Below are 13412 nucleotides of genomic sequence, written 5' to 3' on the forward strand. Positions count from 1 at the left end.
GCCGAGTACAAGGGGAGAATGACGTCCTGGGATTTGCTCGAGAAGCATCTATGGATGCAAGCCAGCATTTTGGTCGCTTTGCTAGCCGCAGCATTGCATTGAAGGCTCATGTTCGTCTTGTGGTCAATGATGACCCCCAAGTCTCTTTATTCTGTAGTGTTAGCCAGCGTAGCACTGCCGAGCCTATAAGGATGCTGCAGATTTTTCCTCCCAGGGTGGAGAACCTTCCATTTTTCGGTGTTAAACACCATCCATCAGGTTCTCATCCGCCCACTTGCTGAGCCTGTCCAGATCAGCCTGGATAGCCTTCCTGTCTTTGGGGTGGGTGTGCGTGTGTGCGCACGCGTGCTAGATATATTGTAAAGGACCCAGTATATATCTGTTTCACTTAAGATTGGAGTTCTTTGGCCAGCAGTGCCTGATGGACCTCTGTGTGTGTCATGAATGTTATTGTACTTACCATCAAAGGTGTAGAGAGCAGTGGCTCCCAACCTTTTTTTGCTGCGACCTAGTGCTGGGAGCAGAGTGTGGCAGTGGTGGTGGACCGGGGAAGCAGGAGCTCCTGGCGTGCGGTGCAGCTTATCCTTTGTGTGGGGCACCGCCGGCATTGCACACGCGACCTTCATTTGAGTTGTAACTCGAGGTTGGGAACTGCTGGTATAGAGGGTGAAAGATCTCTTTATTAATTGTATAGGTCAGAAGGGGAATTTCAGGATTCTTAAATATTACATGGGATTATGGGGTGGTCAAATTCCTTTGTGTCTTGCCCCATGGGCTTTAGGCCTAAACGTCTGGAACAGCTCAGCAGAACTATGTTGGAATTCATGGGATCCATATTGATCAGGACTTCCCTTATAGCATGCTTCAGAATGAGGTTTTCCTTTTCTGCTGTTCCAAAACCTGTTGCTTCTCTCTGTGTCTTTTTAAATAAGAATGTAATAATTTATTGCAAGTTTCTGAGAAGAAACTTGTTCAGGTTAGAAGAAGGTGGCCCTGGGCTGCATTGTCTTCGTCCCCAGGTGATGTTCTGGTTCCCCTATGCCATTTTTCCTTCTTTCTTAGAATATTCACAGCTGCTTCTAGAGCTGCTGCAAGAATCATTCTTTGAACTGATTAGTACTTACATTTGACAAAGCTGGCACATATGCTTTCCCTTTTATTTGGACTCTGATGGACGCTGCAAAAAATATGTGGCAGAAACCTTCTGTGGTTGCTCTTGAGACCTCTTATTGCAAGAAGATTTGCCAGTTTGTAGATTTTATTTCTTTTGGTTCCATCTTTGACTGCCTTTTAGCTTCTTTATCTTGGTTCTATTCCCTTTCTATTACATCTAAGCAATCTAGCATTGATTATGCTTTGATGAAACGTTAGGTGACTAAATGAGAGAGTGTAAAATCTAAAAAGGTTCTTGCAGCAATAGGTTAATTTTTTCTTTATTTCATTTGTGTTTATTCAGGACTTCAACAAATTTATTTTTTCTCAGATTCATTTAATCACGTTTTATCAATTTGTGTAGGTCATTTGTAACAAGTCTACAGAACAACTTACTCTGTACACTTAGGTTGAAATTCTGGCAGTATTGAAGTTAATAACCAACCTCCCACTGACTTCACTGGAACTATTTTCACTTCTGTTTATCAAGTTCTTTAGAGTTTGTTAAAAAAAATACTTAAAATAAGCCATAATTTTAGTTCTGGTGTTTCTATTTTTTGGGGCCTTGCACTTCAAAGACATGGACATTTTGGAAAGAATCCAGGAGGGGGCCTACAAAAATGATGAGGGGCCTAAGAAACAACACTGACGAGGAAAAGCTGAAATAGCTAGGTTTACCTGGAAAAGAGAAGACTGAGGGGGCAGATATGATAACAGTCTTTAAATACCTGAAGAGTGACTATAGGGGTCTCAAGGTCATCTAATTTAGCCCTTTGTTCATTACAGGATCACCCATAACTAAACCATCCCGTGCAAGTGTCTGTCCAACCTGCTCCTGAAAATGGCCAAGCGTGGAGATTCACCAGTGTCTTTAGGTAGTCTGTTCCAATGCTTGACCAACAGTGTCTGTTCTAGTGCTTGACCTTCCTCATAGTCAGAAAGTTCTTTCTGATCTTTAACCTGAATTTCCTGTGCAGCTTGAAGCTTTTGCCCCTAGTTCTGTCCCCTGTGGCCACAGGGAAAAGTCCATATCCATCCTCTCTGTATTTGCCCTTTAGGTATTTAAAGACTGTTATCAAATCCAGCCCCAGTCTCCTCTTCCCCAGACTAAGCCCCAGGTCTTTCAGTCTTCCCTTTTAAGCCTCATTTCCCAGGCCTCTAATCATTTTTGTTGCTTTCTGCTGGAGGTTTTTTTTTTCCAATCTGTCCACATCCTTCTTGAAGTATGGGGCCTAAAACTGGACACAGTACTCCAGTTGAGGCCTAAGCAGGGCTGAATGTAACAAAAGAATGGCTTCCCTTGATTTGCAACTGACACTCTTATTAATAAAGCCCAATATGCCATTGGCCTTTTTTGCAACAAGAGTGCATTGTTGGTTCATATTCACCTAATGGTGTACTCTATCCCTTAAGTCCTTCTCTGCAATTTCAGCTTAGACCATCGTTCTGCAGTCTGTATTTGCTAATGCAATTATTCAATGCAAGTAGGACTTATTTTTTGTCTTTGTTGAATCTCATCTTCAGATCATTTTTTTAGTCTGGCCCGGTTATTCTGGATGCTGGTTATGCCCTCCAGAGTATCTGAAACTCCACCTAACGTGATAACATCCACGTTTGCTAAGTGTGCACTCAGTTCTATCATCCAAATCATTAGTCAATGTAATAAACAGCACTGGACCCAGGGCAGATCCCTGGAGAGCCTCACTTGATACCTTCTTCCCAGCTAGACACTGGGTCATCGTTGACTACTCATTGAGCTTGATGATTCCACCAGTCATGTATTCACCTTCCATTACTTTCAGCTAGTCTGTATTTCCTTAGTTTTTTAAGGAGATTGTTGGAGGAGACCAATGTTAAAAAACCTTGCTAAAGTCAAGGTTTAGCACATCTACCCCTGCCCCTTTCTCCCTCTGAAACAGAGCCGTTGAGGGTTTGAAAATATGGTTTTGTAATGTGGTAGGACAAAGACTTATAGACTGGGGAGATTTACTTACTGAGCTGAAAGTGTTGGATGTAAATGTAGCATGCTGTGAGATTTCTTGCTAGATCTTTTATAAATGTAAATAAGCTATCTTTTGGTGCAGATCAGATGGACTGAAATCTTGATTCATCTCATGGATTGTGTAAAAGACTTCTACCCGTAAAATTATTCTTGAGCATAATACAGCCTAAATAATTGAGGCAAGAAACTCATCTTTTGTCATATTTATGCAACAGGAATTGTGTTCTGATATATACTGGTTTATCTAATGTTATCCTCTTGAGACAGTCAAATTTTCTTGATCGTGTGCTGGGAGAAATTGTTCCCATCCTTATTGTTTGTTCAACTGAACACTAACATTTCTCTTTTCTAGCAAAGAAAATCTCTTGAGTTTCAGGTCTCCAACCATAGTCATCCCGCCAGGAGCTTGAGAGCAACAGACAGTCGTTCTCTTAGGTTGAGTTATGATCCCATTTGATTCTCCTTTGCTAATTATAAACAGCACAAAACTGCCAGAATTTGTATACTACTGTTTATTCTGCAAACTCATATGTCATAAAGTTAGTATGTTCAGGATGCCTCTTGAATGCCAACTGAGACTGTAGGCTTAATCCAAAATATTGACTTGATGATTAAACTAAAAAGTAACAGATGTACATAACAAGGTACTGCTATAAATTTTATCTCAAAGAGTGACTAAGGATGACTTTGACATGGAGGCTTATTTTCATTTTCAGATTTATATTACTTTCTCCAACAAGTATGCACCCAAATTGTAGGCACAGTTTAGAGGAGGGGCAGGCAATTACTTTGGTTGGAGGGCTGCTTAACAAGGTTGGGTGAGTTGTCAAGGGTCTCATGGGTAGCCCCATGCCTTGACAGGTGCCCCGCCCCCTGGCTGCCATCTTGGGACCATCTAACCCCTGACCTTTGCCACCAGATGTCCCTCCCCTTAGCCCTGGAAATACTCCTATTGGGAGGGGGGTTGCCATCTTAGAACCAGAAAAAAAAAATCATACGCAAGAAGTCGAAAACCTACTATAACATATTTTAATTTTTTTACAAAAAATATTTGTCATGATTTGTTTCTGTACTGTATACTGAGGTGATTGCACAGTAACTCAAAAATAAAGTCTTTTATTTTGTGTGTGGGTGTGGTTGGTGGGGCTGTGTGTGGGGGGTGGGGGTGTATGGAGGGCTGTGTGGTGGGGGAGTGTTTAGGGTGGGATGCGGGGGAGCGCCAGGGAAACAAACAGCCTTGGAGGGGCTACGCTTCTTGCAGTGCTGGCCAGAGCCAGGAACCAGGCACCGGCATGGAGCAGAGTGCTCCCCTCCCTGCCAGGGCTATGTGCCATGTGGGGAGTAGAGGTGGTCCCCATACTCCCCCCTTACACCCACACCCTGCCTAGCCAAGCCTTGCACTGCTGCCACCCCCTGGGTGTGCTGAATCCAGCCCCCACCCCACACTCCACTTTCCAGCCCAGCTCGTGGTGCTCTGGTGTGGTGCCAGAAGACTGGAAGACGGTCAGTGTGGTTCCCATCTTCAAAAAAGGGAAGGAGGACCTGGGAAACTGTAGGCCAGTTAGTCTTACCTCGATCCTGGGTAAGCTTTTTGAGAGAATTATTCTGGCACATGTCCACGAAGGGCCAGCGGGGGAGATTATGCTTAGGGGCAACCAGTACGGGTCCATTAGTGGCAGGTCCTGTCAGACCAACCTGGTGGCCTTCCATGATCAGATCACCAAATCCTTAGATGCAGGGTTAGCAGTAGACATAGTCTTCCTGGACTTTCGGAAGGCCTTTGACACTGTCTCTCACCCCATTCTCATTAAGAAACTGGGGTCTTGTGATGTCAACACCCACACAGTCAAATGGGTCGCCAGCTGGCTGGAGGGCTGCACCCAGAGAGTGGTGGTGGATGGGTCATTTTCAGCCTGGAGGGATGTGGATAGTGGGGTCCCCCAGGGCTCAGTCCTCGGGCCCGCACTGTTCTACATCTTCATCAGTGACTTGGACAAGGGGGCAAATAGCACCCTGTTCAGATTTGCTGATGACACTAAGATGTGGGGGGATGTGGGCATGCTAGAAGGGAGGAATAGGCTGCAATCAGACCTAGACAGGTTACAGGGGTGGGCGGATGAGAATAGGATGGGATTCAACACCGACAAGTGCAAAGTGATGCACCTGGGGATGAAGAACCGGCACCATACCTACCAGTTGGGGAACTCCCTTCTCATCAGTGCAGAGGCAGAAAAGATCTTGGAGTCATTATTGATGCCAAGATGAACATGGGCAGGCAGTCTGGGGATGCAGTCAGGAAGGCCAGCCACATCTTGTCATGCATCCACAGATGCATGTCAGGCAGGTCCAAGGAGGTGATACCCGCTTCTGTGTGGCACTGATCAGGCTGCAGCTGGAGTACTGCGTCCGGTTCTGGGCGCCACACTTCAGGAGGGGTGTGGATGACATGGAGAGGGTCCATGTTGGTCTAAGGACATAGGCAGACAAGGTTCTTTGGGTCGATGTGATATCTTTCATTAGACCAGCTGAGTAGTAAAAAAACATTCTTTGCAAGCTTTTGGGAGCAATCATTCTTTGTCAGGCATAGGAAGTCTTTGCAGTTCCTTGTAGTCTCAGAACACCAAAGTCTCCCTATGTCTAAAGAATGGTGATTGTGCCTGAAAGTTGCAAAGAACTTTTTTCCAACTACTCAGTTGGTCTAATGAAAGAGATTACATTTTTCCAAAGAACCTTGCCTTCCTTAATGGTAACCACCAACTTGAAACTGAATTTCATTTTTAATACATTATGAAGAAAATAAATTGAAATTTCCTGCAACTGAATTGTAGAAAACAATCTAAAATGCTTTTTTTTTTTTTTTTTTAACTTGTTTAGGTTCCTAAGGGTTTACCCTATTTTTCTGTGGACTTTGGTCTTCAAGGAGGCTTTGCTCACGTCATCGAAGATCGACACAAGTTCCCTCATTATTTTGGAAAGGTATTGAAGTGTACATAACAAAGTGCAAATCTTTTAAATTTGTATATGGATATTGTAGAAACAGTTAAATTTGTAATGATCAAAATTGAGTTATTTGAACTACTTAATTAAAATGTATGAGATGGTAATTGGATTTCTGTATAGTGGACTTGTATTTTAAGGCCATCTCAGAACCAAATTCTTAGTAAGGGGAATTGGTTAAGCTTTTATCCTACTTCATTGATATTCAGCCTGGTTCTTAGCTCATCTGAACCTACAGTTCTTTATTGAAACAAAGGGGCCTTGGCATTAATTTTATAAATGTTATTAAAGCTATTCAAAAAATAAAATATGAGATCATACCAACAAAACTAAACTGTGGGTAATTATAATCAGTACAATTATGAGTAAAGCATTTATCAAGCATATGTGCATCTATCAGGATCAGATCAAATCAAAGCAATGTCTCAATACTGAATTGGAAACAAATGAATTAAACCATTAAATCAACACAACAAAAATTAGTCTTCTTGGGTAGGAATAAGGTATTTAAGGAGGTAGATGCACACTTAATTATAACTCACAAATAATTTCATCAGGGTCTGTGAAAACTAACTTTGATCTGGGTATTTTGAGATGAAAACGACATTGTTATTAAATTATTGTCATTTCTGAAAGTACAACTTTAAAGACTATTTCAAAGTTTCCTCGTTAGAGATCAGTTTTGTTATGGTGGCTAATCCTTTCTTCCCTAAGTTCCTCTAAATACTTATAATATAGATTCTAACAGAATAATTTTATCACTGGTGATCCATTCAATATATTAAACATTTACATACAGAAATTAACATTTCTTGGGGGTCTGAAAACTCAGAAGTATAAAGTGTACTTTAAATATTGTTGAAACTATGTTTAGAGCTCATTTTTAAACCCAGTTATCTTTTTATGGCACCTTCCTTGTGTGGACTTTTGCAGTTGTTGAGGCCTGGAAGCATGCAAATAATTGCACTTTCAGGCAAGACAAAAAATAGAAAAAAGGATAAAAACAGATAACTAGAGAACCAGCTTCTGGACTCTTGTAACAAAGGAATTGGAGTTGCCATTATTCAGACTGCAGTGTGGCACATCTCATCTTGCTAAGAGTCTTCCGTTGGGTGCAGGAGGAGACTGGTAGGAGGTTGGCAATGACTTTGTATTAATTTCATGATCTCTCCTTCCTGAGGTCATAAGCCTTTGAGGTTTTTGAATATCAAGCTTCCTTAAAGATGAGGCTTTGGCCTCATCACCCAAATGATGAGGCTTTCTAGCCTTACATTTGTTATCTTTCTGGGCTCGTGGTATCGGTAGTATCTTCTATTAGACAAACAACATTTTTGCAAAAAAATTTCTTAGTTGCAAGCTTTCGGGCACAAACACCCTTCATCAGGCATCAGAGAAAAGATTGTAAAAGTACTCCTGAGTTGAAATGAAAGTTCTTATTTCATAGGATTTCACATAGGAGTCAATAGCTGGAAAGTTCCTCTGGGCAGGCAGCTCTTAGCTGTTAAAGAGTCTCTTACCTCTGTTTTGAGGCTCTGTGATGATGCAAATTAGCTTGAACAAAAGCAGGAGCAGTATCTCAGGGTTCACGTGGTCACAGTTGCTTCCTCCTTGGGAAAATATGAGGATTTCATTAAAAAAATTGGCTAAAATTGGATATCTTCTATATGTCAGGTATCCAGGTTGTAGCCATATTGGTCTAAAGGAAACAGCAATCTGGGCTCATGGTAGAAGTGAGAGACTCTTTAACAGCTAAGACCTGCCTGCCCAGAGGAATTTTCCATCAGTTGACTCGTCTGCGAAATCCTATGAAATAAGAACTTTCATTTCAACCCAGGAGAATGTTTTCAATCTTTTCTCCAGTGCCTGATGAAGGGTGCTTGTGTCTGAAAGCTTGCAATTAAAGAATTTTTTTTGCATAAATTTTGTTGGTCTAATAAAAGATATCACCTCTACCATGAGCCCAGATTACTGTTTCCTCTAAACCAGTGGTTCCCATTCATTTTGTGGCGCAACCTGCTGCTGAGAGAGTGCGGCAGTGGCCCAGGAGTGGGGGAGCTCCCAGCATGGGGTGCGGTTTGTCTTTTGTATGTGGCACCACCGGCACTGCCCCTGTCACCCTCATTTGGGTTGTGACCTGAGGTTGGCAACTGCTGCTCTAGACTAATATGACTACAACCTGGATACCTGACTTCTTATCTTTTGCAGCCTTTAGTTATTGTGCCTCTCCAAGTCCTTTGGGTAAATCAGGTCTGAATCAAGTTTGTTAGGTCATTTTTAGCTAGGATCTATTTTGGGGCAAAATCATACTGGTCAAAATGTTAACAATGTATTCACTGTTTCCATGCAGCAGGGACTATAGGTCTCTGACCTCCCAAAACATCAAGGCTAGGGACAGACATTACACATAAACTTGTTTAAGTGATCAGAAACTGGTTTAAACCTGTAACAGAACAGATGATCAGTGCATATAAACAAGTTTTAAAATGGCTGAAATCGGTTTGTGATATACATTGTTGAATGTAGTATCAGACTTAACTGATTTGGGTCAAACCGGTTTATGCATTGTCTGTCCCAGACCCCTTGCTGTTCTAAGTTAAATCAGATTCCCCTAGCATCCCAGCATGCTCTCTGGGCTGGGCCGGGTTCTCTGCTCCACAGCAGGGTCTGCTGGCTTCTCACTGTCCCCTTCTCAACTCCCCATCACCACTCACTACTTAAGCAAGGATCCCTTCCTCCTCTATCCCACAGCATGGATTGTAGCCAGCATGTGTTATGCTACCTAATGCTGAGATGTATCTGTGTAAGGCAGATAGGACAGTGTCCACTTAGGGCTTTTTGGAGCTAATCAGCAGGTCAGCGGGTAATGTCCCTGCACTCCTTTCTTTGGAAAAATCTTTTTAAGAAGAGCTTGAACTAATGAGCAAGGCTTTGTTTTCTGATAGGGTGCTAAATGCTGGTAACAGAGCTGATAATTGCTCTGTCATCAAGAGTGTCCTGCCAGGGCCTGGCTTCTAGCTTAAGCCACTGCAGGCATATGGCTGCATTTCTTTCAGTCCAGAGGAGATGTCTAGGCAGTTGTAGGCTGGTTCAGCCTAGCCAGGTTAGACTAACCTGCAAAGATTGACTCAATTCAGGCTCAGACTTTTTGAATGTCTCTCCCTAGCCCAAAAATTTATGACATTAGAACACATTTGAGGAAGCCGATGTGGACTTGTCCAGATGTAAGCATCTTGATGATGTGTTACCAGTTTTTGGAGTGTTCAATGCACACTTCTATGAACATAGCTAAAAGACTTAGCAACCACCCAAACAATCATCCATTAGCGTATTCACCACAAATACAATCTTTTTATCATCACATTTCTTTATTTTTCTTGTGAACAGGGATAGTGCCATAGTCTTTGTATTTTTTAAATCAGAGTTTCTTTGAAAGTTTCATCCCGATAGAGAAAAATTACATTAAAACCTCTTGAGACTAAATCCCATTCAAGAAATAAAAATAATTTAAGTTTTCCCATAAACACTATTTCTCCTTCACACAGCTGCAGATATTACTAGGAGAAATTTTATTACATCCCTGCATATTGTACTGAAAATTTACCACCTAAAGTATGAATTGTACCAAGAGCTGCCTTTATTTTCATTAACCCATAGCAATAATTTCCGGAAGAATCAATATTGAGAAAACAGATACGGTGACTTGGGGAATAATATAATTTTGGAGATTGTTGGATGTATGCTTGTTTCCTGCCTAAGTTATAGAGCTAATAATGCATTTATATGCTGTATAATACTTGTATAATGCATTTAAATATTGCCTTTAAGGGGTGATTGACTGAGTCACCCACCTGACAAGCTGGGATGTGTTCTTGCATTTCTAGTTTTACTTCTTAGAATACTATATTATAGTATTAAAGGTTTTTCATTCCCTAACTAAGATGTGCAAAGAAAACACTAATTACAAAGAAAGTATATGTCTAGATTTTGATGGTAAAAGACCCTTAATTGAAATAATAAAATCATTCAAATATTATTTTCTCTTTGTTGTACTTCCAAAGGAAATCATTGGTGGCATGTTGGACTTGGAACCAAGGCTTTGGAGAAAAGGAATTCGACAGAACTTTGATGATCAGAGGAAGAAAGTGTTGCAGTTTGCCCAGTGGTGGAAACCATATGACATCACTAAAACTAAGGAATGAATATATGGTCTCTATACCTGGGTAAATCTAAAGGAAAAATGAGAGCAAGTCATCAAGGACTGTTCACACTGCAAATTACTTTTTAAAGGATGTTGCATAATTCAAGTAAAATACTGAATTGAATATTTTGCTTGTAAAAATTATGAAAGTCAGGGTTACTGTTTAGCTGAGACTAGGAACATGCCCATCTCTTTTGACATAGCATACTTCCCCAATAAATTGAGCTAAGCTATCAGCTGGACTGATTGGGAATATACAGAATTTGTTTTGTGCACTTAAGGTCCTGTGTGTATAACTATTGAAATTCAGCCAAATGTAATTCAGTTTGTATTTTTTTATGACCTCTGGAAGCAAATAAGTTCTTAATGTATTTCGTACAAAGTCAGCATTTTAATCATTGTAATGACAGGGATATACTTCATCAGGATGTTTTGCACAATATTCTTTAAAACATGGAAACTTTGTAGAGTTTTTGTTTCTGTTTTTTGTACAGATGCTTTCTCAAATGAAGATCTTTTTATGCACTGGACATCAGTGCTTTCTGCAAGGTGATTTCAGCCCTGTAATACAGCTACAAACCTATTTTAACCTTAAATGCAGAGCTTACATGTTTCACAGGCCTTGTGCCAGCCCCTGCAAAGGTGGATTTCACCCTGTGCATTTTTGCCCAAAGTAGAGGAGTTTCTCCAAACAAGATTGAAATAGCAGGAAGAGGGCTAAAAACATGTTGAATTATTTTCTTGTACAGTTCAGCTGTCTGTTTTGACCCTCATAGATCAAGAAATGCCTTGCTAGAGACTGACAAAAGCATTGATATGGGATCAGAACCAATTTACTATGGTCCAGCAACCACCTGCCTTTTCAATATTTTTTTTCCAGAATGAAGTAAGCATGTCTACCAAAAATAGCATATCCATTGTTTGCTTTAGTAAATTTGCAGATTCACCTCTTTGTATTACTACTGAGGGAATCATTTTCTAATAAACCTGGTGTCTTTACTTTTATGACTAACATATCGTTTTTTAATGTTTCTCTAACAATATTAAAATGTATCTTGGCTACCTGTGGCTAGTTCCTCAGCTAGTAGAAATCAGTGAAGGTCATCTAGTGTGTGAGGAGCTGGATCTATATACTTTGATGCATTAAACCAGGGGTCGGCAACCCCAGCACATGTGTCAAGTTTGGCACGCGAGGTCGTTTTGCTCGGCACACCACAGCTGGCTCTGGCTCTGGGTAGCTGCTGCCAGCAACAGAGCCCGGGCTGCTCTCAGCAGGGTGTGCAGCATCCCAGCTGCCTGCTGAGAGCAGCCTGGGCTCCTGGCTGGGAGCAGCTACTCAGAGCTGGGGCCGGCTGTAGCCAGGAGGCTGCAAACAGCTGTGCCGGGCTGCGGAGCCCAGGCATCAGCCCTGTACCGGCTCATGCACATGCACCTCAGAGCGGGCAGTAGGGGAGGGGCCTGAGGCAGCACAACTCTCCCTTGCTTCCAGCGCAAAGCTGGTAACAGGGCTCTGGAGCCCAGTACAGCTGTTTGTAGCCAGCCTGGGCTCTGGGCAGGTGCAGCAAGCAGTGGGCAGGCTGCAAACAGCTGTGCCGGGCTCCACAACTCTGGCATCAGCAGTTGCTGCCAGTGCAGAGCTGGTGCTGGGGCTCTGGAACCCAGCACACCTGTTTGCAGCCTCCCAGCTGCAGCCAGTCCCAGCTCTGGGTAGCTGCTGCCAGCTAGAAGCCCGGGCTGCTCCCAGCAGGCAGCTGGGCTGCTGGAAGCCATGCTGGGAGCAGCCCAGGCTCCAGCAGCTACTCAGAGCCAGGGTTGGGGGGCACAAAGCCCAGGCTCTGGGCAGCAGGGGCTTTGAGTAGGAGGCAAGGGGCAGCAGGGCTGGGGGGCAGGACTGCCATGTACCTCCTGCCCTCATTTTGTTTTTCTGGCATGCCAGCACTCCAGCACCTTCCAAGGTAGGCATTGTGAGGTTTTTTGGCACTCTGACCGAAAAACATTGCCTACCCCTGAATTAAACACTTGACAGTCACCTTAACCACAGTTCCCCTTTGTACATTCCAGGTTTTTAGTGATGCTGCCCAAATCCATAAATTAGTCTTCTGTGTTAATTCATCACCTCTTACCAAGTGTAACTGATCACTTTTACCTGCTTACAAGAAAGAGGACAGTTATTTTTTATTTAAAATATTTCACTATTCTCTAAACTAAAAGATTAAATAAGTGATTTTACTAGTCTGGTAAAGCCAGGAAACAAGTTTGGCCAACGTTCATTCTGTGTTGTTTTCAATCATGCTTGTTTTGACCAAGTTTTTTTGCCCTGAAAGCTAAGCTGCATCTTCGACCATCCCAGTCTGCTAAACCAGCATTTCTCAACCAATGGGGGACCCAAAATGGGTTGTAAAAATATAAGAAAGGGTCACAAACAAATTTCAGAAATGGATCAACAAACTTAAAAAAACAGATTCTCCTTTAAACTGGCATTTCCATTGCAGGATGGCTGAGTTCCAGCCTGTAAGGGGCTGTTTGGGAGTATCCATGCCCTACACCCCCACCCCCCCAATGCCCCACACACTGGGGGGTTGGGATCTGGGTATGTGGGCCAGGAGATCTGGAGTGAGGTGCACTGGGCCAGGACTGGCCATTGATGTTTACAAAGAATCACTGCATTAAACAGTATCCCTGGGAGTGGCAGAGGTGCAGTGTGTTTGGGTTCAAAGGAAAAGTAATTTTCATTTCCTCACCAGAAGAGAAGAGGGGCCGAGAATGTTTCTGAATACCTGGTGATCTTTAAAAGTATTTTTCTGAATATCATTTCTTCCACTTCTTTCCTTTATCAAGCTCTACAGGCTGTGCTTTTTTAAGGAAGTTCTGCTGTGCAACTAGATTAGTCTTTTCTCCACTTCTGGGTTTCTTATAATTTATTGAACAATTCCTTATGGCTCCCTATGCTTGCTTGTGTACAGAAAATTAGTTCAACCAGAGAATATTCATGTTCTGGATGAAAGTCACTGCCATTTCTAAGCCTTTGTTGTCAGCTTACCTAATACTTTTGTTTTCTATTGG

General features: G+C 42.3%; 1 protein-coding gene across 1 annotated transcript in view; it reads left to right on the top strand.

The window, feature by feature from the left end:
• The window catches only part of CWF19L2 (CWF19-like 2, cell cycle control (S. pombe)), a 71410-nt gene extending 60056 nt beyond the window's left edge, over nucleotides 1–11354 (top strand). The window contains exons 8-9 of the mRNA XM_019528529.1: nucleotides 6029–6130; nucleotides 10210–11354. Of these exons, the coding sequence (XP_019384074.1) occupies nucleotides 6029–6130; nucleotides 10210–10350 (243 nt within the window). The 3' untranslated portion in view covers nucleotides 10351–11354. The remainder of the gene's footprint in view (nucleotides 1–6028; nucleotides 6131–10209) is intronic.
• The last annotated feature ends 2058 nt before the right edge of the window (nucleotides 11355–13412 follow it).

The sequence above is a fragment of the Crocodylus porosus genome, unplaced genomic scaffold (genome assembly GCF_001723895.1).
Source record: "Crocodylus porosus isolate Cpor-Errol unplaced genomic scaffold, CroPor_comp1, whole genome shotgun sequence".
Classification (NCBI taxonomy): Eukaryota; Metazoa; Chordata; order Crocodylia; family Crocodylidae; genus Crocodylus; species Crocodylus porosus.